Source organism: Arachis ipaensis, chromosome B1, assembly GCF_059453495.1.
Source record: "Arachis ipaensis isolate K30076 ecotype BB chromosome B1, ASM5945349v1, whole genome shotgun sequence".
In the NCBI taxonomy this organism is placed as follows: domain Eukaryota; kingdom Viridiplantae; phylum Streptophyta; class Magnoliopsida; order Fabales; family Fabaceae; genus Arachis; species Arachis ipaensis.
The window spans coordinates 7,762,328-7,786,910 of NC_142436.1; the positions used below are offsets into that span (position 1 = coordinate 7,762,328).

Sequence of the window (24,583 nt, forward strand, 5' to 3'; positions counted from 1 at the left end):
TACAACATAGGATTTTTACTACGTATAATTTGTATATAAAGTTTAATTGGTTGATAATAAAGAATGAATAAGTAATTTCTTTTGCATCATTGCCTGGCTCATCAGCAATATATATAACAGTTATTGAGTGACAATTACATGCTTCAAATGAGTTTCTTCTTCTCAAATAATCCAATAAATTTACCATGATAGATATATATATATAAATCTAGATCAGCATATATTCATCATAAGAAATAAATTGGATTAAATTATTTGTAGGCATCAATTCTTCTGCGGAGGCAAATGTAAGCCAAGAACCTGAAGCACATAGCCATGGCTAGCACAACCCAAACTTCTTTCAAGCCACCTTTCAAGTTAACAGTGCTAAATGTTGGTGAACTTTGCAAGGGTCTGCACCCTCCCTCACTTTCACAGTCATATAATTGGTCTCCGGAATACTGCACTTTTAGAAGAAGCCTGAATCCGTAGAATAAGTAGGATAAATACTTCAACCACTGCATGAACTTTGGTATGTGCTGCAACAAAGAAAAGTTGAAAACCTTGAATATATATATAAGTTATGAGCAAGTCATAGTTATATAGTTCATTCACAAAAAAGTGACTTGTATATTGTTTAGTTATGTTAAATCTTTATATTATTTTTACAGCTAAAATTACCTTAATAGGCAAGAAATTGATTATCTGGGAAAATGATTAGTCTCTTTCATTAAAATCATTGATTATAAGATTAAAAAAATTATAATGTTAGCTAGTCTTACATTGATTACTATTTTACACACGAACAATAACATAAATAAAAAGACAAATAACTTTGTCTAGTTGTCATTTTGCAAAATCAGTACATATTTTGCTCTATATTTGTACCTATTAATCTACTTGTATTTATAGAACACTTAAAGTGAGTTATGTTCTGCTTATTCATAAAGTAACATTTCTTTTTGGTGTCTACAGAGTAGTATTTTATATAAAAGTATAAAAAAATGTATAACTTATCCAACTGCTACTTGATAGTGAAATAATTTCTCCATTATTTGCACTTTATAACAGCTTATGGATTAAAAAACAGTAACATTTGCAGCCATCTAATCTAATAATCAGTAACACAAAATACATACATGTTGAAAGGGAGTTAAATAATATATATACTTAATTATACACAAATATATAGCGACTAATTTGACGATTGATTTTTGATACGGACGTAATATTTTTGTAACAGTTGGCACCATACCTGGACATAGTAGCCACCAGTAAGAAGGAACAACATAAGCACCAAAGAAGCAGCCATGCCTGCTCTTTTAATACTCATAACTGCAGCTCCAAACAATTCTCCAGCGCCCTGACTGGTGACGGCGATTAACAGAACGGAGAAGAGAGTCAAGAAGAAGCAGGCCACGGTCCTCTTGAAGCCGGCCATGAAATAGACAATGATCATGAAGAAAGTGGGATAGAAAACATGCGCCACCATGTCACACAGCGTGCTGCATGCGTAGTATACGCTTAATCTATACATGTCTGCTTTCCTTTCTTTTATCAAGTATATCTTTTCGAATGGAAACACGTACACTGCTCCAAAAATGCATGTAGATGTCCAGAATATACATATATAGAACATTAAACCAACCTGCACACGTGCAATATCATCAATATTCAAATCTCGCTTACTTGGTGTGTCCATATTACATAACATATATATCAAGTACCTAATTCAAAAAGTTTGATTCATTCTGAAAAGTGAAAAACATATTCAAGAAATAGATAATTTTATCAGCAAAATAACATAATTTCACTCCATTCATGGCGAAAACATTAGTCTTTTATAACTTTATAATTTTATCTTGTCAATTTAAGTGTATAATATGATGTGGAGTAATACCCTCAAATAATTTCCTATGAATTTTTTTGTAGGATATTTTAGTCCCTGATAAATTTTAATTACAAATCTAGTCTCAAGCTTTTCATTCTGTTAGATAAAATAGTTCACAAAAAAGTTCTTCCATTATATGTAAGAAATTAATTTGAAAATCATAAATATTTTTAAAATTTTTATTTTTTTTAAATAACATAGAAACTAATTAAATTAAATTTGTTAGTTTCCAATACGAGAGTTTGATGTCAGAATTTACTTGTCTAATAAAGTAAAAAGTCAAAAGAATAGAATGGAAGTTACTGACCTGATCTCTGAGTTGAGCCTCAGTGTTGGTTGAGGATTTCCACCAAAGTAATCCCAACAAGAGTGCAATGCCAAGTGCTTGAACTAGCCTTAACTTATCAAAATAGTCCTTGCATCTTGCTCTGAATGTTCTCCTAGAAAGAATCACAAATTGGTCCAACCAACTCAATGTCCACTCCTTCTTAACTTGAATTGCTTGTTGAAGATGCTCTGCTGTTGTTGCTGCTCCATGGTTTTCCTTTTCCTTTGGCTCCAACAAAGCTTTATACTTTATTTTTAGATACTAACATCATTAACAAAAAGTTAACAACTAAATAAATAAATAACAAATGTGGTTGTAGTGAATAATTCTTACATTAATAACCGCTCTAGAAGGGTCATTAGTTAGTTGATCTTGCAAAACTTCGGCTGGAAAACTTATATCGTTGACTTGTCCGGTAGCCAAGTCGAGCAAGAACTCGGCCGGATTCATCGGTATCTCCGGCATGAACCTCAAGGAAGAGAAGTAGTCCATTGATTCTCTGGCCTTACCATAGTAAACCGGATAGCCTTCTGATATCAGAAGAAGTTTGTCAAACATGTGAAAGATTCTGCTTGATGGCTGATGTATTGTTGTAATTATGGTCCTTCCTGCCTATACACAAAATTACATACATTCTTTTTATTGTTTTATCATATAGTATATAGAATTTAATTTTGACGCCGATATTGTAAAAAAGTTTTGCCGTATATCCAATGGGAAGTGCTAGCTAAATAATGACCATTTTAAACAATATGAACAATCACCAATCAAATAAAAATACACTAGATTTTAATTTAATGCTACTAATTAAATTTAAGATTAATTTACTCTTTTAACCTTATTAATTCATATTGTTCACATATTGTTCAAAAATGTTGTTGGTTGCTTATACTTTTCCATATCGAATTACGTAAGCGAAATAGAATAACTACTTTTTACATTGATCGTGCAAATAGTCATAGAAAAATTTATATGATTAGATGACTATATAAAATATTTTAGGTTTAATTACTTTATTAGTCTCTATAGTTTCACTAAATTTTCAATTAGGTCCTTATACTTTTTTTTCTTTTTAATTGAGTCCCTACAATGCTTTTGTTTTTGTAATTAGGTCTTTTTCATGTCAAAAATATTAAGAAAAAATGATAAATCGATCATTGACTTTTTAATTCGTGAACATTTAAGACCCTGCAAATTTTAAAATACATTTAAGTTCATGACCTCTTCAAAATTTGGACACATAGATCCCTAGGTCTAATTTGTTCCATTTTAAAAACTATCTCACGTGTACACCCGTATCAACTAGGTTGGTACAACAGGAGTGACGTATGATTTTTTCGTTGGGTTGAGAGACCTAAGTAAATATGAGGGATCGATATGTCCAAGTTTTGAATAAGTCAGTAACTTAAATATATTTTCAAATTCTCGAGGACTTAAATGTCTACGGATTAAAAGGTGAAAGACTTATTTATCATTTTTTTCAAATATTAAATTAACCGAATATTTCAACGAAAAATATGTGGTCAAAGTCTAATTAGATTTTTAATTATGGATACCTTCAATTTTGTGGAGAAATATTGAGTTAATTCTAATAATTTACTAGGAAGAACCTAATTACAAAATTAAAAGTAATATATGGACCAATTGAAAGAAAAAAAATATAAAAACCTAATGATTTTACTAACAAAATAATCAAACCAATATTTTACGCAAATTACCAAAATTAAACTCTAATATATATTCCCCATTTTAATTAATCCCATAGATTCAACAACGTTAATTAAATACCTTGGCAAGCCCCTGAAGAGTGACAAGAAGTTTGTTTGCTGAGGTGGAATCAAGGCCTGAAGTTGGTTCATCAAGCAGTAGCAATGAAGGATCAACAAGAATTTCATAACCTATGCTTGTTCTCTTCCTTTCCCCTCCTGATATGCCTTTCAGATATCCCCCTCCTATTTTTGTGTTGCGACATCTATACTTGCACAAGTGATGAATTATTAGGAACAAATTGTTAAGCTTTGGTTAAAGTTTTCACTAAAGATTATTTCGCATATAATTGATGAAAAAAAATGTTATCTGCACACTAAATATTAGTTATCAAATCAGTTCGTACGTATTTATGTATGAATACATGTATTATTTAATTTATTTTTACTGTGTATTTGATATTTTAATATGTATACTATATAAATGACTAATTCAATAGATAATTTTAGATATACACATAACATGATTGATTAACTATAAAAGAACAAAAATTTGTAGAATATATTCAAAATTTCGATTCGTTTGATAAATCTAGATAAATAATGGATCATTTTGTGAAAGTAGATAATTTTTATTTTGGAAAAACATCTTACTCGTAAAATTTTTTTATATTATTGAAAATCTAAATTCTTAAGATTATATTTGATATTTCTATGAATTAATATACATTTCAAAACCTACATATTTTCTAATTTTGTTTGAACTTTTATTTTTTCACGAGTAATTTTACCAGCAAACACAGACATTTTTTGTGTTCCACACAATTTCATATGTGTGCAAAGATATGATAAAAAAAAACAAACCTTTCAAGGCCTAGCTGCTTGATAGTGGTGTCCACTTTTGCATATTTTTGCTGCTTGCTCATATTAGTTGGTAGCCTTAATAATGCGGAGAAAACTAATGTTTCTTCAACAGTTAATTGTGGAAAAAGAATATCCTCTTGTGTCACAAATCCAATCCTATAAGTCAACGGAGAAAAAGGCACAACAATAACACTATTAGTACATATTTAAGTTTTAAAATATATATGAACAATAATCTTGTTATATGTATGCCCTTTTTGTTTTTCATATCCTTGAAAAAATGTGGTCACTTTTGCAAGAATATACAATAATTTGAAAAAAAAAGTAAAACTTTTGAAAAAGAAAAAACTTCGGAAAAAAAACGTTAAAAAAGAAAAAAGTAATTAGGTAAACAAGTGATACAATTGTGTTTTTTAAGTAAATGGATAAAAATATAAACAAAATAGTATAAATATGACAAAAATATTCTTTCTTTCTCTGAACAATCTTTAAATGTACGATCTAATATTAAAATCTTTTTATATATGTGTAGGAAGGTTGTTATAAGTTATAACCACTTAACCTCCTCTTGACAGCTGGCGTATAACGAACATCGTTGTAGGTGATTTTTCCTTTTACATTGTCAAGTAATCTTGCTCCTATGACTCTCAACAAGGTTGTTTTGCCACTCCCAGAAGGACCCATTAGTGCTAGAATTTCACCAGGTCCAATGCTTCCTGTTATACCCTTCAAAATCTTCTTGTATTTATCATCACCTTCCCCATTATTATTCTTATTTTCTCTAGTTACCTTTGATACTATTCTCTTCACAGGGTTTTTCGAAGCTGCTCGTGTATTGTTTCTCACTTTAAACTCTACATCTTCAAACTGCAAATTTATGTGAATTCAGAAAATGTAGCAAGCAATTAATATAGTTGTGATTACAAACGAAGAGAACAAAAATGCTAAGCCGTTTAATTTGTATTTTATTTAATCAGATTGATTAAGTTAAATGACCAACTAAATAACGATATAAGATATGGTTATTTATTTTGTTAATATGACAATATATAATTAGATTTTTAAGTAAAAAAAATTTATGCTCTAAAGTTTAAATAGATTCGACAGTAATCATTCTACTAAAATAATATGTAAATAGAAATCGAATTTAAAACCTTATAAGATTTAAGTCTTTTTTTTTTAAGTATTACGTTAACTATCCTTACATAGAAATAAATTCCAATCGACTTCAAATTGGTGTAATTTCAGATTTGAAATAAAGAAGAAATGTGAATTTGATAATGCCTCTATAGTTTAACGAATAAACGCTGTTAACCCCATAACTTGTAATTTCTAAATAAGTACGGAGAAACTATGTCATTCGAGATATAGTTAGTTGGCTGAAATCTCAAATTCTTGAAACTATATATATACAAGCTATATATAAAATAAAATGATGAAGACATTAATTAATCTCAAGTACCTTGAGATATATGGGGAGAGGGCCAATTTGATTGAAACTGGAATCATCAATTTGAATATCAATCTCAGAGCAGTTGTTGTGAAAGTATGAATGAGACAAAAACTCATTATTGTTGTGAGAATAGTCATTATTGTTGCACCCTTCAATTCTCATAGAACCCACTAAGGGAGGTGACATTATTGAAATGTCTTCAATTTCAGCATCCTCTCTTCTAGTTTCCATTACCTGGGAAGTCATTAAAAGCTAGTTTTGAAGCTAAGTCTCTAATAGCTAGCTAGTACCCCAAAAAATAGAAATTAAAAAAAATAATAATGATAAAATTTCTTTTTTGATTTTTGATGAGTCAACTGCATCAGACCAAGAGCTTGCCTATTTCACAGGTTATTATATGGTAGCAAAATTTTGGTTGGTATGCCACATACTTTTCATGGCATGTTGTTGGTGTGAACCTCACATTAACATACCCTTTAAGCCAATATGATGGTATGGAATAAAAGAACACTTGAACATGTCAAGAAAATGAATAAAATTTTGTTTGGTTAAGAAACTATACATTTATAAAATTCACTTCTTTCGGCATTACGACATTCCATTCATAGTGTGTCATTCATTGGTTTGCTACTTTTCATATAATACCAACAGTTCCTTCCAAATGTGTATGGTTTTAAAGAATGTGAATTGCAACTTAACATAAGAGACAAAAGAACACCTATTTTTTGAATTATTTATCCTAGGAGAAACATTAGGGGTGAAAAGGGGGTTCTAGAAAGAAATTAAACAAACATTGTGTAATGATAAATTTATCATAGGAGGTACAAAATCTCTTGGCGTAATAACTATATCCTATTTGAAATGATTTTTGTTAGAGAGTCAATAAAATATTTGTATAATGTGTACAATGGACTATTTATTTGGCCTATAGGTTAAAAAATGAACATCACCCATACTATCTAGAATAACCATCCGGGTATTAGGGATAATAAACATCTCATGTCATGAAACCACTCATCCCAAAAGCTTAAGTTGATTTTATACCATGTCATGAAACCACTTATCCCAAAATCTTAAGCTGATGGGAAAAAGTAACACTAATGGTTATATCTCTAATATTGAATCAGACATCCCTAAACCTCTATTGTACACATTGTACAACTATTCTATTGGCTCCCTATACTTCCTCATTTGAAATTGATTCGCACTTCATAGTTCGGACTAACACTTAAGGAATTACGCAAAAATATCGGATAGTAATAAAATGCTAAAATTGATTATGAAACAAATATTATATACTTTTTTTTGGTTGGTCTAGGTATCTTCTAAGCCGATTAATCCGTCACGAATCTAAACTCTATTTAACGGTCTGTCATTAACTAATGGATTGCTGCATTCACAAAAAATTCGAATTTTCGACATTTATTTAATGGGATGAGTTATCCATTCAACCAACCTATTATATACTAATCAAATCAAATTATAGCAGGGTAACATAAGAGTCAATAACAACAAACAAAATAGCTATATTGACTTGAGTGGTAGAGTGTTGTTTGCAGATAGTCACCCTATACTAGTAAAGAAAACAGAAATATTATCCAATTACAGAAAATTGGACGAGCTATATCTTGGCTGAAGATTGGCCTCCCTCCAGCCATTTGCACTGAATATTGGCCATATGATAGTGGAACTACAATCCAATAATAAAGTAACGAGTTCATGGTGACGCAGTTTGCTGATTTCATAAAGTCACATCACCAAATTTCGTTCCATTATGCTTTTTAATCGTGCAACTGAACCTATTTTATGTAGAATTTTTCCTACCTTTTTAGAAGGTGTTGCCTTTCTTTAGTTTTCTTCAATTCTTTGATTATAGGTTCTATTGTGATTTTTCAAGACCTCACCTAACGCTTCATCAATCATTTTTCATCTTATTAGATCTGCGTAATTAGCTTGGATTACCTAAAGAAGAAAAATATTAAGAGATTATCAGAATTTATTATTTTTGGCAATTACTTAATCATTAACTTAGTTCATTTAGTCTAATTCTTTTAATCTAATAATCTAATAACATACTTTATTCTATACTCTTAAATACTGATAATTAATTGATGACAAAAAACAACAAGTTCTAATAATCTTCTAATATTCTTCTCATCTAAATACTATCAGGCAAGGGCATAATGAGACGTTGCAGGATTCAAGAATTTCTTTACAGGTGGGCAGCCTTTATGTGTGAAAGGTACTTTTGGATTCAAGAATTTCAAAAAGATGAACCTTAGTGATAGTGTTACTCTCTCCCAAGGAAACTTGGCCAAACACGTTTATGGATGAAACTCCTCTCGCCTCCATTAGTATACACAAACATCATTAGATCAGTATAAACATACATTTGTCTGTATGGTTTTGGATTCATTCAACTTATACCAATACATGTTGAATCCGACCCATCTACATCCCCACATAATACTAAGACAACTTAGTGACGTTTAATTAGTCGAACTAAAACTTATTAATGTTAAGCACATTTTGCCACTTGTCATGACAAGCATCGTGACACTAGAATTCACCTAATTAAAAACAAAACGCAAAAACAACAATCAGGTCTAGGGAATATTATTAGTGCTATCGTGTTATTAAGTCTCTCATTTGTGGTATAGAAATGCAGCAGCAGTAACATACTAACATCACGTTAAATGTGAAACTTTCTATTTTATATATCCTCTCTTTTGATTGGCCAACTATATTACGCACAAGTGTCAAATTCATGGAATGTAAAGGAGATATGTACTTTTGAAATTTTCTTATTTATTTTCTCTTAAAGAATATTCGCTTTTTTAAGGCATTTATACCCTTAAATAATATGGCCATTAAAACTGTTTTAACTTTGAATACTAGCTAATAATATTTATTTATTAATCATATTTGATTCAAATTATTATAAAAAACTATTTCTATTTTGACTCAACTCAATGAGAATCGAGAATCGATGGTCCATTAAGCGGACCAACGACCCAGCAGTACAATGATACGCTCATCATGTGATACAATCTCCTTGAAGGAGATTTAGACAACTGGTAAAAACTTTTAGGACTGGATTTAAGCAGGAGGGCCCATTCGACGAATGAGGATAAAGGAGAAAGAGACCTACTTCTCTCCTCAGGTACGCCACGTAACCTTATTTAGCCGCCTCATCGTACGGGCACTAACTTTGGCATCGGAATGTCGTTGCAGCTGGCTCCATTCGCCGATCACCCAACGACACATTGGTGCAGCTTCTACCCTCAGAACTTACATCCAAGTCTTGATCTTTATCCTCGACAATCTTTTACCCATCGACCCAATGAACTCACAAACAATGGCGCTGTCTATGGAACCTGACGAGAGCTGAGGATGGAGGCTTTCCTTCATCCAAAAGACGAGCCAGGAGAAGGTGAGAATATCGAGTGCCAAGAGGTCGTCTCATGAGTAGGCTGAGAACGAGGACCTCTTGTAGGCGTCGGCCAACCCCCTCCGGGCAGGACTACTCCCATGATTAATCCCCGAAAAGGTATCCTTTTGGGGGTACAGGACAACTCTCGAATCATGCAAGAACTCAGACACAAGGTCCAAAATCGAGAGAGAGTGCTGGCGGCAAGAGACCGCTACAATCCTAAGAATAGCCAAAACACCCGCTCACGTGCAGAGCCCCGCCTGAGCCATTCTTGCACTCGGTCCCCGTTGAGGAGATTGGAAGAATAATGGAACGACGGGGAGAAAGACGATGGCACGACCAGACTGATGGTCGCACCCAGTTTTGTCACACCCGAGACAAGTTGAGAAGCTGGGAATATAGGGAAGAGCGAAAAAGGAAACGCTGAGATCCTGTGGTGATCAGCGCCACGCCTTTCCATTCCTCTATCCTCAGGGTCCGATTACTTAAGAATTTCGATAAGCTGACAAACATAAGGTATGATGGTACCAAAGAGCCACAAGAACACATCATGGCCTTCGAGGCCAGAATGAACCTAGAAGCCGTGGGAGACACGGTCAGGTGCCGCGCGTTTCCTATAACCTTGACGGGGCTGGCAATCCGTTGGTTTATTTCTCTCCTACAAGGTTCTATAACCACTTTTTCAGACATCTCTCAGAAGTTTCTAACCCAATTCACCACTCGGATCGCCAAGGCAAAGCACTCGATCACTCTCTTGGAATAACACAGCGGGTTGGCGAGCCTACGAGAAAGTACCTGGACCGTTTCAACGATGAATTCTTAGAAATCGATGGCCTCACTGATTCCATGGCCAGCTTGTGCCTACCAACGGCCTAGTAAACGAGAATCTTCGGAAATACTTAACCACTAAGCCTGTTTAGACAATGCAAGAGATACAATGCATGGCAAGAGAGTACATAAATGACGAGAAGGTTAACAAGGTGATAGCCGCCAACAAACGGCAGCTAGCCACCCAACCCAACTCCCCTCCTGTCAGGCCGGCAACTTGGAGAAGTCAAGGGACGTCCCAATGCAAAGGAGATGACGTTAGGGAGGCCATTTAAACCCTTTTTTCGGATAGGAAAGTTCACAAATTATACCCCCTGACCGCCCTGATAGTGGAAGTCTTCCAGCAGATTGCGGATAGAGGTATTTTGCCCAAGCTGAGGCAATTAAAAGACTGTATGGGAGAAAATAAGAATCTCTATTGCGACTACCACAAGGGTTTCAGACACAAGACACAAGATTGCTTCGACCTGAAGGATGCGTTCGAGCAATATATCCGGGAAAGGAAACTGAGTAAATTTTTGCGGTTCATCCGAGAACCAAGAAGAAAAGAAAGGGACCGCTCCGAAGAGGATCAGAGTCGGGTTGTCAAGCCAAAGCAAGACACTCCAGACAACCCGGACACAGCCCCAACATTAGTAGTGAATGTGGTGGTCGGTAGGGACGCTCCACCAAAGTCGAAGTCTGCAGCGGAAAAAGATGCTAGCGTACTTGCCATTGCAGCCAGGGAGAGGCCTCCCCCTAGAGAATTTTTCGAAATATTAGTTGGCCCCGGAGACTGGTGGTGTGACAACCTCCCGGAGGACCCACCAATGGTGGTTACAACGAGGATTGGGACGGGTTTTGTCAAGAGAATTTTAGTTGACACATGGACATACTCAAACATCATGTTTTGAAATGTGTTCAATGCCCTGTGATTAAAGGAGAGCGTCTCAAGGACCACCGCCACGGAGTCGTGTGATTAGGTGATAACTACATAAGACCAAACGGCTCCATCATCTTGCCGATCTGCATTGGTTTAGGAGCAAGTAGGAAGTCCATCATGGCTCAAGGATTCCATCTGCAGACGATGGGTTGGTATGGACGATCTTAAAGGACCTAAAAATGGTCGTCGCTTGCGATAACGCCAGCTTGTTACATAAAGGAAGAGGAAGATGTCCTCGAAATGAGCAAAACGGCCAGCTTGTTGGAAGTCGGTTTCATTAGAGAGTTAGACTGCTTTATGTGGCTTTTAAATGTGGTTCTTGTGAAGAAGGCAAATGGGAAATGGAGAATGTGTGTGGACTACTCAGACCTTAAAAAGGCCTGTCCAAAGGACTCATTTTCCCTTCCTAACATAGATGCCTTGGTGGACGCAGTGGCGGGATACAAGTTCTTGAGTTTTATGGATGCGTACTCGGGATACAATCAGATTCCGATGCACCGACTTGATGAGGAGAAGACGGCGTTCATAACACTAGGGGAACATATTGTTACAAAGTCATGCCATTCTGCCTAAAAAATGTAAGGGTAACCTATCAAAGGTTGATGAATAAGGTTTTCAAGGATAGGCATGGCAAAAATCCCCAGCAGGGCGGGTACCCGCGGGATTTACCCGTCGGGGAGCAGGTATGGGGGGTCATTTTTACCCGCGGGGACGGGGGACGGGGCCCCGTATAATAAATGGGGCGGGGGCGGGGGTAGAGGTCCCCGCCCCGTGGAGACCCGTTAAATCCCCGTTTGTGTGAAAAGACAAAAATTCCCTGATATATATATATATATTATATGTGAGCCACTCTCATTTGGACCTAACCCTAGCCGTCCTGCTTCAGAGAGAGACAGAGAGTGAGAACTGAGCTGAGACCTGAGAGTCTCGTCTCCACACTCCACTCCTCCTCAAACCCTTAGCCCCTCATGCCTCCTTCCCGCTGACCGCCGACCGCCGACCGTCGCCGCCGCCTTCCACCCTCTGGTCTCTCAGCGCTGCCTCCCACCCCAGACTCAGCAACGTCGTCGTCTTTTCCTGGTCGTGGTCGTCATCTTCTCCTGTTCGCGTCGCCGGTCTTCGCTGGATGCTGGTCTTCCTTCCCCTTTTCTCCATCAGGTTCAGGTAAGTCAGTCCTGGTCTTCGCTGGTCTTCCATCCCCTTCTCTGAATTTAGATTTCTGAATTAGGGTAACGAATTTGGGTGTTCTGAATTAATGAGATTCCTATTGATCTAAATTTTTGTGTTTTGAATTTCTGGATTTTTGAGTTTTGAGTTGCTGAATTTCTAATTAGGTTGCTGAATTTTTGACTATGAATTTCTGGATTCTGGTTGTGTAATTTATATTTCTGAGTTAGGTTGATATGAATTTGATTTTTTATTCTGATTAATATTTGAGTTAATATTGAGTTAATCTAAAGTTAGGTTAATCTGATTCCGATTATGAATTTCTGATTGTGTAATTGGTATTTCTGAGTTAATATTCTGAATTGGACTAATTTTCTAGGTCGTCCTAATTTTCAAAACTATGCCTCATAGTTTATCGGTGCCATACTGCCATTTTTGTTTCTGCATAAAAGTTTATTATGCTAAGTCCAAATGGTTTCATTCTTTTTAAAGGTCATTGCAAAACAATTTGATAAACAATATTTACATTTTTATTCTAGTGAAGAGTTATTCCTATTTGAATATTTGATTACATTAGATATGATATTGAGTGGTGATTACTGTCTTGGCAGTTAAGTCTGAATGAATTAGGCCAAATAAATATATAAAAGCGAGGCACATAATACAATTTAAAAGAGATTAGAGTATTGGATATTGGACTTATAGGAAAAAAATCCATCCCTTCCTCTCATCAACACACAGGCACACCCCAACTGAGCTTGGTGGAGAAGGTCTATATTGAAGATAGAAAAGGAAAACAAACTGAAGCTAATCAAGAAGCAACCCAAAAAATTCGTTAGAAACTGTTTTATGTTTTTTTGTTCTAACAGCAGTAGTAGCTCAGTTATTATAAACTTGGAGCACTATATAAGAGTAGTTGTGTTTATTAGTTTTTTCCTCCCTGATGTATGAGTCTAATTATGTTTTAATACACTAGTGTAAGAATATTACATACAAGAAATTGTATATACTCATTCGTTATATATATATTCTACTATCCTGCTTCTAGTTCCTTTATTTTTTGATCTGTTTCACTAGACCAAACAGTTTTAACTAATATCATATTCCTATCTAAGTGTTATTTGAATAGTTTGGAGAGCTGAATTTTAATTTATAATTTATAATTTATATTTTTGAGTTAGGTTAATGAGATTTTGATTTATATTCACAACATTGAAGGAGATGTTGACGTAAGTAAACTATTAAATTACATATAATACACTATGTTTTTATATTATTGACTTATTGAGTTATTATATGATTTTAACTTTAAATTGTTTTCTTGTCAATGTAGGATTCAAGTAAGTCGGAATCTACCATCACTACCATTATGGGATGAAAGGAAGATTGAGATGGTGGAATTATGTTTTTATGATGTCATGAACTTTATTTTGTTGTTTATGAATATGGTTGGTTGTTTATGTAATATTTGGTTGTTTATGGATATGTTTGGATGTTTATGTTTGTTGTTATTGCTATTTAAGTCTTTAAAGACTATGGATATTATGTTTGTAATGACAATTGAATATTATCTTTGATTTTCTCTATTTTTTTTATTTTTTTCAATTTTTACTTATTTTTACAAAAATCCTCGGATATCCGCAGAGACCCAAGTCTCCGGCGGATACGGGGTCCCCGTTACCCGTCATGGGGACGGGGCGGGGACGGGGACAGTAATTGGGGGCGGGGGGCATGTCCCCGCCCCCATGGGACCCGTTGCCATCCCTATTCAAGGACCACATAGGCAAGTTAGTAGAAATCTATGTTGATGACATGCTAGTTAAAATGGCAGAATCGGACAGTCTGGTAGCCGATCTACATGTCATCTTTGGCTTCCTCCGAAAACACAATATGAGGCTAAACCCCCCAGAAATGTGTCTTTGCCATGGAAGTAAGGAAGTTCCTGGGGTTCATGATTACTCAAAGGGGGGTAGTGGCCAATCCAGATAAAATGCGAAGCCGTGATTCGCATGGCAAGCCTCAAGTGCATGAAAGATATGCAAAGGCTAGCTGGGAGATTAATGAATCTGTCCCATTTTCTCAGTGTTTTAGTAGCCAAGGTGTTGCCTTTCTTTAACCTAATGAAAAAGGAAATCGCCTTCGAGTGGGGCGCATCTTACAATGAAGCCTTTAACCACTTTAAAAGGATTTTACCGGAGCCACCTGTGCTTGGAAAGCCAAGAGAAGAGGAGCCTTTATACTTCTACCTCGCGGTAATAGAAGAAGCTCTGGCAGCCACCCCTAATACGAAAGGAAGGCAAGCAACAGCAACCCGTATACTTCATAAGTAAGGTGCTCTAAGGGGTAGAGCTAAGAAACACAAGGTTAGAAAAGGTGGCTTTCGCTTTTCTAGTTTCTTCTTGGAAGCTAAGGCAGTATTTTCAAGGACACCCGATTACAGTAAGAACTGACTAAGCGATCAAGCAGATATTACATAAATCTGACCTAGCAGGACGGATGATGGCCTGGGCAATAGAGCTATCCCAGGATGACATCCAGTACAAGCCTCGCCACACCATCAAATCCCAAGCAATGGTCAACTTCTTGGTGGAGGTAGTCGACGATCCATCCGATGCATCGAACATGCAGTGGAAGCTCCATGTTAACGGAGCATCCAACAAAGCGTTTGGTGGAATAGGAATAATATTAGAGAACTTAAAGGGGGCGACTTACGAGCAGTCTATCAAGTTTGAGTTTTTGGTCCCGAACAATCAAGTAGAATACGAAGCCATGATTGGAGACTTAATACTAGCAAAAGAGGTTGGAATAGCAAGACTTGAAATCAACAGTGACTCCCAAGTGTAACGGCCAAGTTAACGGAATGTACCAAGCTCGAGACCCGCTACTGCAGAAGTACCTACAGAAAACTAAACAGTTGTGCAGAGGTTTCGAGGAGGTGATCATTCAACATGTTCCTAGAGAGAGGAACGCTAAAGCAGACCTCCTATCGAAGTTGGCTAGCACCAAGCCCAAAGTGGAAAACCAATCTCTCATCCAAGGCTTGGTGAAAGAGCCATCAGTAGCCTTATGTTTGACCCAGGGTCACTGGGAACCACTTTTCTGGGTAGACCCGATCCAACGGTTCCTAAAGAAGGAGACCTACCAGAGGGCTCAGAATAAACTAAGCTAGTGAGAAGATAAGCCGCCAAGCATATGGTGGTGCAGGGCCAACTATACAAGAGAGGGCTAAATCAACCTTTGCTGAAATGTTTGCAGTTCGAGCAGACGGAGTACGTCTTAAAAGAAGTACACGATGGATGTTATGGGCACCACATCGGGGGGAAGTCCCCGGTACAAAAGCTCGTTAGGGCTGGTTATTATTGGCCTACAATGATGACGACGCTAGCAAATATGTGAAGAAGTGCCTCAGGTACCAAGAGAATGCAAACTTTCATAAGGCACCGGCAAAGGAGCTGAGCTCCATCATGGCCTCCAGACTTTTCTCCTAATGGGGAGTCGACCTGTTGGGCCCATTTTCGACGGCCCCAGGATAGGTCAAGTACCTAATCGTGGCTATTGAATACTATACCAACTGGGTAGAAGCAAAGCCACTGGCGAGTATATCATCCTCAAATTACCGAAAATTCTTGTAGAGGCAGGTGATCGTCAGGTTCAGAATTCCTGAGATCGTGATATCAGACAATGGGACGCAGTTCTCCAATAAGAAGTTTGGAGAGTTCCTGGTAGGGCTCGGCATAAATCAAACATTCTCCTCTGTAAAACACCCGAGGAGATGGCGAACAAGGTCATCCTAAAAGGGTTGAAGAAGCGCTTGGAGCAAAGGAAAGGCTTGTGGGTAAACGAACTAGCCTCGGTTCTATGGTCTTACAAGACACTGCAATATGCTACTAATGAAATGCCTTTTCGGCTCACCTATGGAGTAGATGCTGTTATTCCCGTCGAGATAGGGGAACTCAGCCCAAGGCTCCTATTAGGTAACGGCGACGAGGCAAGTGAGAAGGACCTAGTAGATGAGACTAGAGTGATGGCCCACTTGTTGGAAGCGGCACTGAAACAGAGGTTGGTGTTGCGGTACAATCAAAAGGTGCGTAGCAAAAGATTCGGAGAAGGAGACCTAGTCCTGTGGCGCAACGACATCGAGCCACCGACACCCAGGGAGGAGAAATTGTCCCCCAATTGGGAAAGGCCCTACAGAGTAAAAGAGGTGATAGGGAACTACGCGTACATGCTGGAGCGATTAGATGGGAAGGAGCTCCCAAAAACATGAAATGCGGCAAACCTGAGGATGTTCTACTCATGAGGGCCTACACTCTCCATGTCTTAAAGACCTCCCTAGAATATTTTGGTTATTATTTTCTCTCCTTATTTTATTCAGTTATGCTTTTGTTTTAAGTTTCACTTTTATCGTGCACTTTCTTGTATTCTCAAAGCATAGTTTATAAAAATAAAGGGTACTCTTTCCCTTTCCTGTCAGCTTGGTACGACAGCAAGGGATTTTGACGAGGTCCAAGTTAGTGAAAATCTTCCTTTTGAGATTTTTTTTAAAGCATTTTCAAAGTTATTACTATGACTTCTCAGGAGCTGATCAACTCGAGAGCTTCTTATGCGGGAGAAACGATATCTATCATACTACAATCAGACCTGAATAACATAAGCATTAACGAGTAAATGGCCAAATTCACTTAAAAATGCAAGTTTGTAGATTCACAAAATTATATGTTCAAAATACACGAAAAGGCAACTCGTCGACCTACCACAATAAACTGCGTTCAACAAGCTCAATTACAAGCAACAAAAAGTAAAGTTCAAGTACATCAGAAAGAAACTAAGTTTAAAAGACAAGAGCAACAGTAGTTAAGGCCTCAGCATGTCCACGATATTTCCATTCTGGATCATTTTGAAAGCCCCGATAGCTGAAGTATCGAAGTTGGGAGCCAACAGACAAACCTGGGCCTTCATCACCTCCTCGGTAGCAAAAATGGCATCCCGAGCATTCTTGATGATCTCCTTGTTCTTCTTTCACATGTTGATAGCCTCAAGGCGAGCCGAATCTACCAATTTTCTGGCCTCAGCCAAATCATTCTCAAGCTTACCTTGCTTTTTGCAGTGATGGCACAACCTTGAGCATTGTTGATTTGCTTACTAAGAGAGAGATCCCAATCAACAAGATGCTAGATCTCTTCACCGGTCTCCTTTAGCTTCTTCTCGGCTTCACTCAGTTTGGTCCCCGTAGTCTCTTCCTCAGCTTTCAACTTCGAAATCTCATGTTGAGCCACCTTATATTTCCCCTCCAAAACCTGGCACTGGGCTAAAACTGGCTCCACCTTCCTCGCTATAGCGGCAGCTCGAAGGAGGCTCTGATATATCCACTTAGCCTGGGTAGTCAGGTCCTCCTCACCGAAGAAATTATCGGTGTTCGCAGATGGTGAGAATCGATGAAACTGCCGGCATTGAAGTACTTTTCCATAACGGAAATAACTTATCATGGACTGGAGCTAGTTTTCCTTTTCTTAGGATTAGGAATCACAAGTACGTCTTCTTCCTTGGCTCGAGCTCCCGAAGAGTGCTCAATTGTAGCTCCCTTACCCTGGTCACCCATGCTGGTCGCATCATGACTAGGTTGGGGCTCTGGTTGGGGCATGGATTAGACCTCTGATTCCTCTGATTGAGGGATCTCTGCCTGAGGGTTGGGGGTGTCAGAGGTGTTGTCAACCCCATAGGGAAAAAAATGAGTCTCGGCGACCATCTCAACTGCAAAGTAAAATCAAAGACCAAGTTATGAAGTCATCTACAAAATCGCGACATGAAGAGTCGAAAAAATAAAAGAGTATTAACATATAGAATGCCCTTCGCTTACTTACACAATCTCGGCCAGCGTCCTGATCACCCATCAAAAGGTGAGAGTTGGCGCCAAATCTCTAGTAGGTTGGAATACACCTTTCCCCCTCAAGGGTAAACCAAAAAGGGTGGCAACCTCGAGTTGGCCTTACTTTGAAAAAAATTTCTTTAAACCCGTGAAAGAAATATTTGAAGAGGCCAAAGATCTTCCGGTTTTGCACAGCCTGAAAAAAGAGGCATCCCTTTTTATGTTTTCCCTCTCGGTAATGATTCGCGAGTTGGAAGAAGAAGAGGAAGACTTCGACGGTAGCCAGGAGCTCTAGGTACTCGCAACCATCTCGAAGCACCGGATGGCAGCCCAGCTATTTGGGTGAAGTTGCGAGGGGGGCAACGTCACACCGATTTAAAAGAGCCAGGATAAAGGAATAAAAGGGAAACCAAACACCGAAGACGGTAAACATGGGGCTTGTATACCCACATCTAGTCTGGGACACGGGGGGCATCGAGATTGAGATGACAGACATGTTTCCAGTGATCCAGGACTAGGAGCTCATAGTTAGTCTCCTCGGGACCATCTCCGCATATCGCTCCCAAGTCACGGAGCTCTTGCAAGTCCTTTGTAGTCACCCTAGAGGAGGTACCCATCACGTCAGATGCACACTACACGTAATGGTTCGCGGGAGGTCGCATCACCATACCTACAGGCGGGTACCACTTACATTAACTGCAAGGATAAAGGAATATTCTAGCCTTAAACTAAGTCATTTTACACTAAATCACCCTAGTCTAAACCACCAAAAGGACACCTATGGCACCCCCTAAGAACTACCTAACAAACGCCAGAATAAGAGGCAATAGCAGTAAAAAGAGATAGAGCAGTGATGACAAAAACTGAGTAAAATAAGCACGAAAGGGTGATCACTTACCAGTATCTATAATGAAGACGGATGCAAAAAGCAGGTAATGGCAACTTCTTCACAACAATAGCGTGAAATTCGCGAATGATCCAGAGATGGACGCAGCAGTCACAGAAGAGAAAAAGGAGGAAATAACAATGGTGGTTATGGAAAATGAAGGGGAGATAAAAGCAATAATGTAAAAAAAGGAAAGAAAATGTGATAACAGTAGAAGAAGAAGCGCGAAAGGTCAGGAAAAAACTTTTTTACTGGCTTTCAAATCACACTTAAAGCGCATTTAATGCTCTAGACATAGAAATCGAAGTGATGCCCTCGAGCAACGGGTAGAGGCAACCCCCATGCGTGAAGAAAGCACTAAAAAGCGTAATCCCTCGCTGACGAAGCTGTGTTGGGCAAAAACTACATCTCATAAGAACACGGGCTAAGCTATTGAGCCAATTATGAGCTCTACGCCCAACCTGATGGGAATTGGAGATCCATCAAGTGGACTCACGACCCAGTCGTACGACGACACGCCCATCACGTGACACAATTTCTTCGAAGGAGATCTGGATAGCTGGTGGAAACTTCTAAGGCTGGGCCCAAGTAGGAGGGTCCACCCAACAAATGCAGATAAAGGAGATGGACCTACCCCTCTCCTCAGGTACGTCACCATAACCTAATTTAGTCACCTCATCATACGGACACTGATTTTGACATCGGAATGTTCTTACAGGTGGCCCCACCTGCGGATCACCTGACGATGCGTTGGCACAACTTATACCCTCAAAACTCACATCCAGGTCTCGATCTTCATCCTCAACAACCTTATATATAAATTAATATTCTAAAATTTTTAAATTTTACAGATATATTATAATACATAAAAACAATCCTTCTGAAAAATAAAAATAAAGTACTATTATTCTTGTTTTTAATATTTGTACTGAATTTTAATTTCATCTTTAATATTTAATACGTCTTATTTTTATTTCAAATATTATTTTATTTTATTTTAATTTTTTAATCAAAATTATTGTTTTTAATTTTTGTTTTTTAATTTTTTTAACACGTTCTCTGCGTGTTGATTGGGATGTTGTTACGTATTCAACACGTCTCCATGTATTGCAACACACCTCCTATGTGTTGATTGTTGCACATATTTCTTACGTGTTAATTTTTTATTTATAAAATTTACTCACCTATAATTATACTAAATAATTTTATTTCTAACAAAAATACTAATATTTTTTTTATAAAAAAAATTAACCGAAAAAATAAATAATGTAACAAATGATCCGATGTTGGGGCTATTAATGAAATTTGATATTTCTGTTGCTTTATGAGAATAGTGATTTGTGACCATAATAAATGGTGGAAGATTCTTGGCCACAAGAAGTCAACAAGATTGGCGATAATAGCCACGTGTCTTACTGTCTCATGTATTGGGCCGAAGGTGATTTGCTTAGTTAGCATGTTGCCTAACAGTAATAGCAACAGCTACCTTTGATGATGAAAGAAAGCTACTTATTATATTATAGAAAAAGTTTTAAACGTGGAGACTCTAATGTTTTAGTTGTTTTAACCGTTGGTTTAAATTATAAAAAAAATATATAATATATATTAATTAAATTAACGGTTAAAATAACTAGAACAGCGGTGTTTTTGATATACTTAAAATTTTTTTTTATATTATATGCTTAACTTTTTCTTTCATTTTTTTTTTTTTGTCAAAATGAAAGAGTTAGTCTAGTATTAGAATTTTCATATTAAAAACGAATATTAGATATTTAGATTTTCAATAACTAAATAAAAAATAAATACTTAAATTAATTTTAAAAAAAAATTTAAATTAGACATTTTGATGCTCAACAAATTTTTAGTATTTAAAATTTTTTTAAGATAAATTAGTTTCGAAGTATTAATTTGCTTTATAATAATATTTGTTGAGGATTAAATTATCTTTTAATAATTTTTTTAAAAAACTTATTCATTTAAGATGCAGATTAAACACTTTATTGTAGATAATAAAAGGACCAAAATATCTTACAAAAATAATTTATAAAAATTTTTAAAATAATAAAATTTGTTAACAATAAAAGTGCCTAATTAAAAATTCGTTTAAGATCAATTTGAGTATATACTAAGAAAAGAATAAGTGTCTTCTATTTAGATACACCTTATTTTTTATCTATACATCCTTTTTTGGATTTTGTTTTGCAAAATTATTTGTAATATTAAATTAACTATTACGTACTTATGTATTTTCATTTTTTTAACTTTTTATTTGGTGTTATTATGGAACTACATATTTTATACTGATGTTTATGTAATACTTTATTATTATTATTATTATTATTATTATTATTATTATTATTATTATTTCATTTGCATATTTTTTATACATTTCTTTAGTATCTTTTCTTCTGATTCATCACTTTTTTTTTATAGAATGTTCTCACTTTATTCAATTCAAATTTGAACTCCAAAATAGATTTTGAGGTGTAAACTTCATCCAATTTTATCGCCAAAGAAAAAAATCAATAATTATTTCACATGTAGTATAATTAGTTGCTTTTTCATAAAAAATAATTTAGTTGCTTTTTTTTCACATGTAATTGGAATTATACTTAAAACTTTACGTATATCATCTAAGTTTCTTAGCATTATACTATTGCTAGTGCCTAGTGGATTTACTTATTTTGTTACATCTTATTTTTTATGTAATATATTTTTTACCCAAAAATTTATAGTCAAATGGGAAAAATGTAATTATAATTTTCATGTAGCGATATTTAATTAGTTATCTGCTTAAAATATCTTTTTTTTTCTTATACTAATAATAGTAGTAATCTCTATCACTTATCTTTCCCTTCAATGTGTCAACATTTGTATACATGCTTATCATGTCATGAACCTTATTATTTTATTTCTTTTGAAAAGAAAAAAAAAAACAATGATTTATATATATATGCAATTTCATTCAATGCGTAATTTATTCAGAGAGATTTTAAATATTAACATCCAACCATGTGGAGCGGTTCCAAGTCCACTAGAATTTTCATTCCCCACATATGTGTTGTATCATTAAATATTTTGATTTTAATATTAGAAAATGATAAAGGTACCTAAATTATTAAAGATGCATACTACCCACAAAAATAAAAAAGTCCTCATAAAGATGAACGGTGGATTTGACATGCATGAGGAGGAAGAAAACAACACATATCCATACGATGGTATATAACTATAATTATACACTGTTTATTTGAGTGTTATTAAATTAATAAAAAAATATTTTTTTAATTTTTTAATATGTTTAATAAATTTTTAATAATAAAAATAAAAATATATAAAAAATAAAAAATATTATTTTTAACAAATTATAATTTATATATTTTTAAAAAAATATTCTTTTTATATAATAAATAAATAAATAATATTTTTATATTATTACATTCAAATATAATTAATAAATAAAAAATTTTTGTATAAAATATTTAAATATAAAATTATTTTTATTTTTTTAAATATTTTAAAAAAATAATTAAAAAAAAATTTATTAGAAGATCACCCAAATAAGTTTATAATGTAGGTAACGAAAAAACTATTACAATTCATCCTCCAGTGAGTATCAAATTCGGGAGAGATGGTTAAGAGACACAGATCCTCATCCATCTGTGCCAACTTGCATTGGTTGTACAATTAATCTTATGTTAAAGTTGTTAAAATACTTTTAGTTAATATACGGAATAAACATTTTTTTATTGCCCTACCTATATTTGAAAAGTTATACTAATAATTTTTTTAAATACTATTAAATAGAAAATATATGTTAAGAATTATCTCATAAAAAAATATATTTTTAATAAAATTCACATATCTATCTTTAAGTATGATCAAATAATTGATATTGAATACTATTAAATAAAAAAAATTGTTAAGTAACACTTGATAAATTTTGAATGACACTGAATCTTCTGTTCAAAAATTGCAACTTGCGAGAATAACACTTGACAAAATAGTGCTGTTAGCAATGAGCAAGAAGAGAATTAGAAGAGATAAGTAATTACTAAAATAGGATAAATAAAATATAAGGCTATATTATATGTGTATTAAAATCAGTCATTAAAGTTAATTATTAGTATAAAATACATATTAAAATATAAATATACATTAAAAATAAATTAAATTATATATGTATTTATACATAAATACATTAATAACTGATTTTAATGACTAATTTTAATGTACAAATAACATTCTTGTAAAACAAATTATATAGGATGGTAACTTAAATAATAATTTTAGAAATCCATGAATATTAAAAAATGAATGTGACATTAACCATTCAACCATAAAAGAATAGTTAAGGATGTTCATGGATTGGATCTGATCCGCATATCTTTTTTTTTGAAAGTAAAGCTCAACACATGAAGTGGAGTATAGTCAAAATGGAAAAATAAAAGACAAACATAAAAAAAGCAGTAACTTATATCCCCATGTTATTTCCGACATTGCCATCAACAACCAAATGGATTCGCACCTAGCCACTCGTTGTAGTTCAGAGAGTACATGTTGATAATCTCCTCCACTCCTTTTCCCTTATTCTGAAATAGTCTTCTATTTCTTTCCAACCACAAATTCCAGATAATCGCGCAAAAGCTGACCATCCATGCCTTACGTTCCGCCTTTCTAGCTGAAACCTCAGTCCAACTTAAGAAATGCTCCTTCAACGAACCCGCACAAGACCATAATCTACCAGCATATAATAGCCATACACACCAAACCTGTCAAGAAAAATTACAGCCTAGAAGCAAGTGGTCACCAGACTCAACACAGTTATTGCATAATACACATAAAGTATCTTGTTGGTTAATGACCCCAAGTCGACTCAGTCTCTCCTTCGTACTGATTCTGCCAGTCAATGCAAACCAAACAAACACCTCCACTCTTGGTGGAACAAGTCCTTTCCAGATAGTACTCGTAAAGCTATAGCTTGTGATCTCCTCCGGGACCATGTCCGCCTGCATTACCTGCACAAATGAGTTAGTTGAAAAAATACCTTATTTATCATATTTCCACACAACTTTGTCCTGTCTGTCATATGCAAGTCTAACCAGCCTTAACGCATCAAGTAGCTGGTTCACTAGATCCAACTCCCATTGGAACAATTGTCGTCACCATTGGAAGTTCCATATCCACTCTAATCCATCCCAAAACCCACAATCCCCTATCACTGATCCTACTTGGTTTGAAACAGAGTAAAGTCTAGGAA

The 24,583-nt window shown here is 35.4% G+C and overlaps 2 protein-coding genes across 2 annotated transcripts; one reads left to right on the forward strand and one right to left on the reverse strand.

The window, feature by feature from the left end:
- Window positions 1–251: 251 nt before the first annotated feature.
- Window positions 252–6,452, reverse strand: LOC107645413 (ABC transporter G family member 26-like). Its single transcript, XM_016349431.3, has 8 exons — window positions 6,231–6,452; window positions 5,331–5,635; window positions 4,769–4,924; window positions 3,987–4,170; window positions 2,532–2,810; window positions 2,178–2,459; window positions 1,235–1,627; window positions 252–518 (listed from the first exon to the last, which is right to left on the reverse strand). Exons 1-8 carry the CDS (start codon window positions 6,450–6,452, stop codon window positions 252–254), a joined length of 2,088 nt encoding a protein of 695 aa, XP_016204917.3.
- Window positions 6,453–16,343: 9,891 nt separating this feature from the next.
- LOC148575643 (uncharacterized) lies at window positions 16,344–16,838 on the forward strand. The gene has a single exon (XM_088502465.1). The coding sequence runs from the start codon at window positions 16,344–16,346 to the stop codon at window positions 16,836–16,838; it is 495 nt and encodes a 164-aa protein (XP_088358591.1).
- Window positions 16,839–24,583: the final 7,745 nt, after the last annotated feature.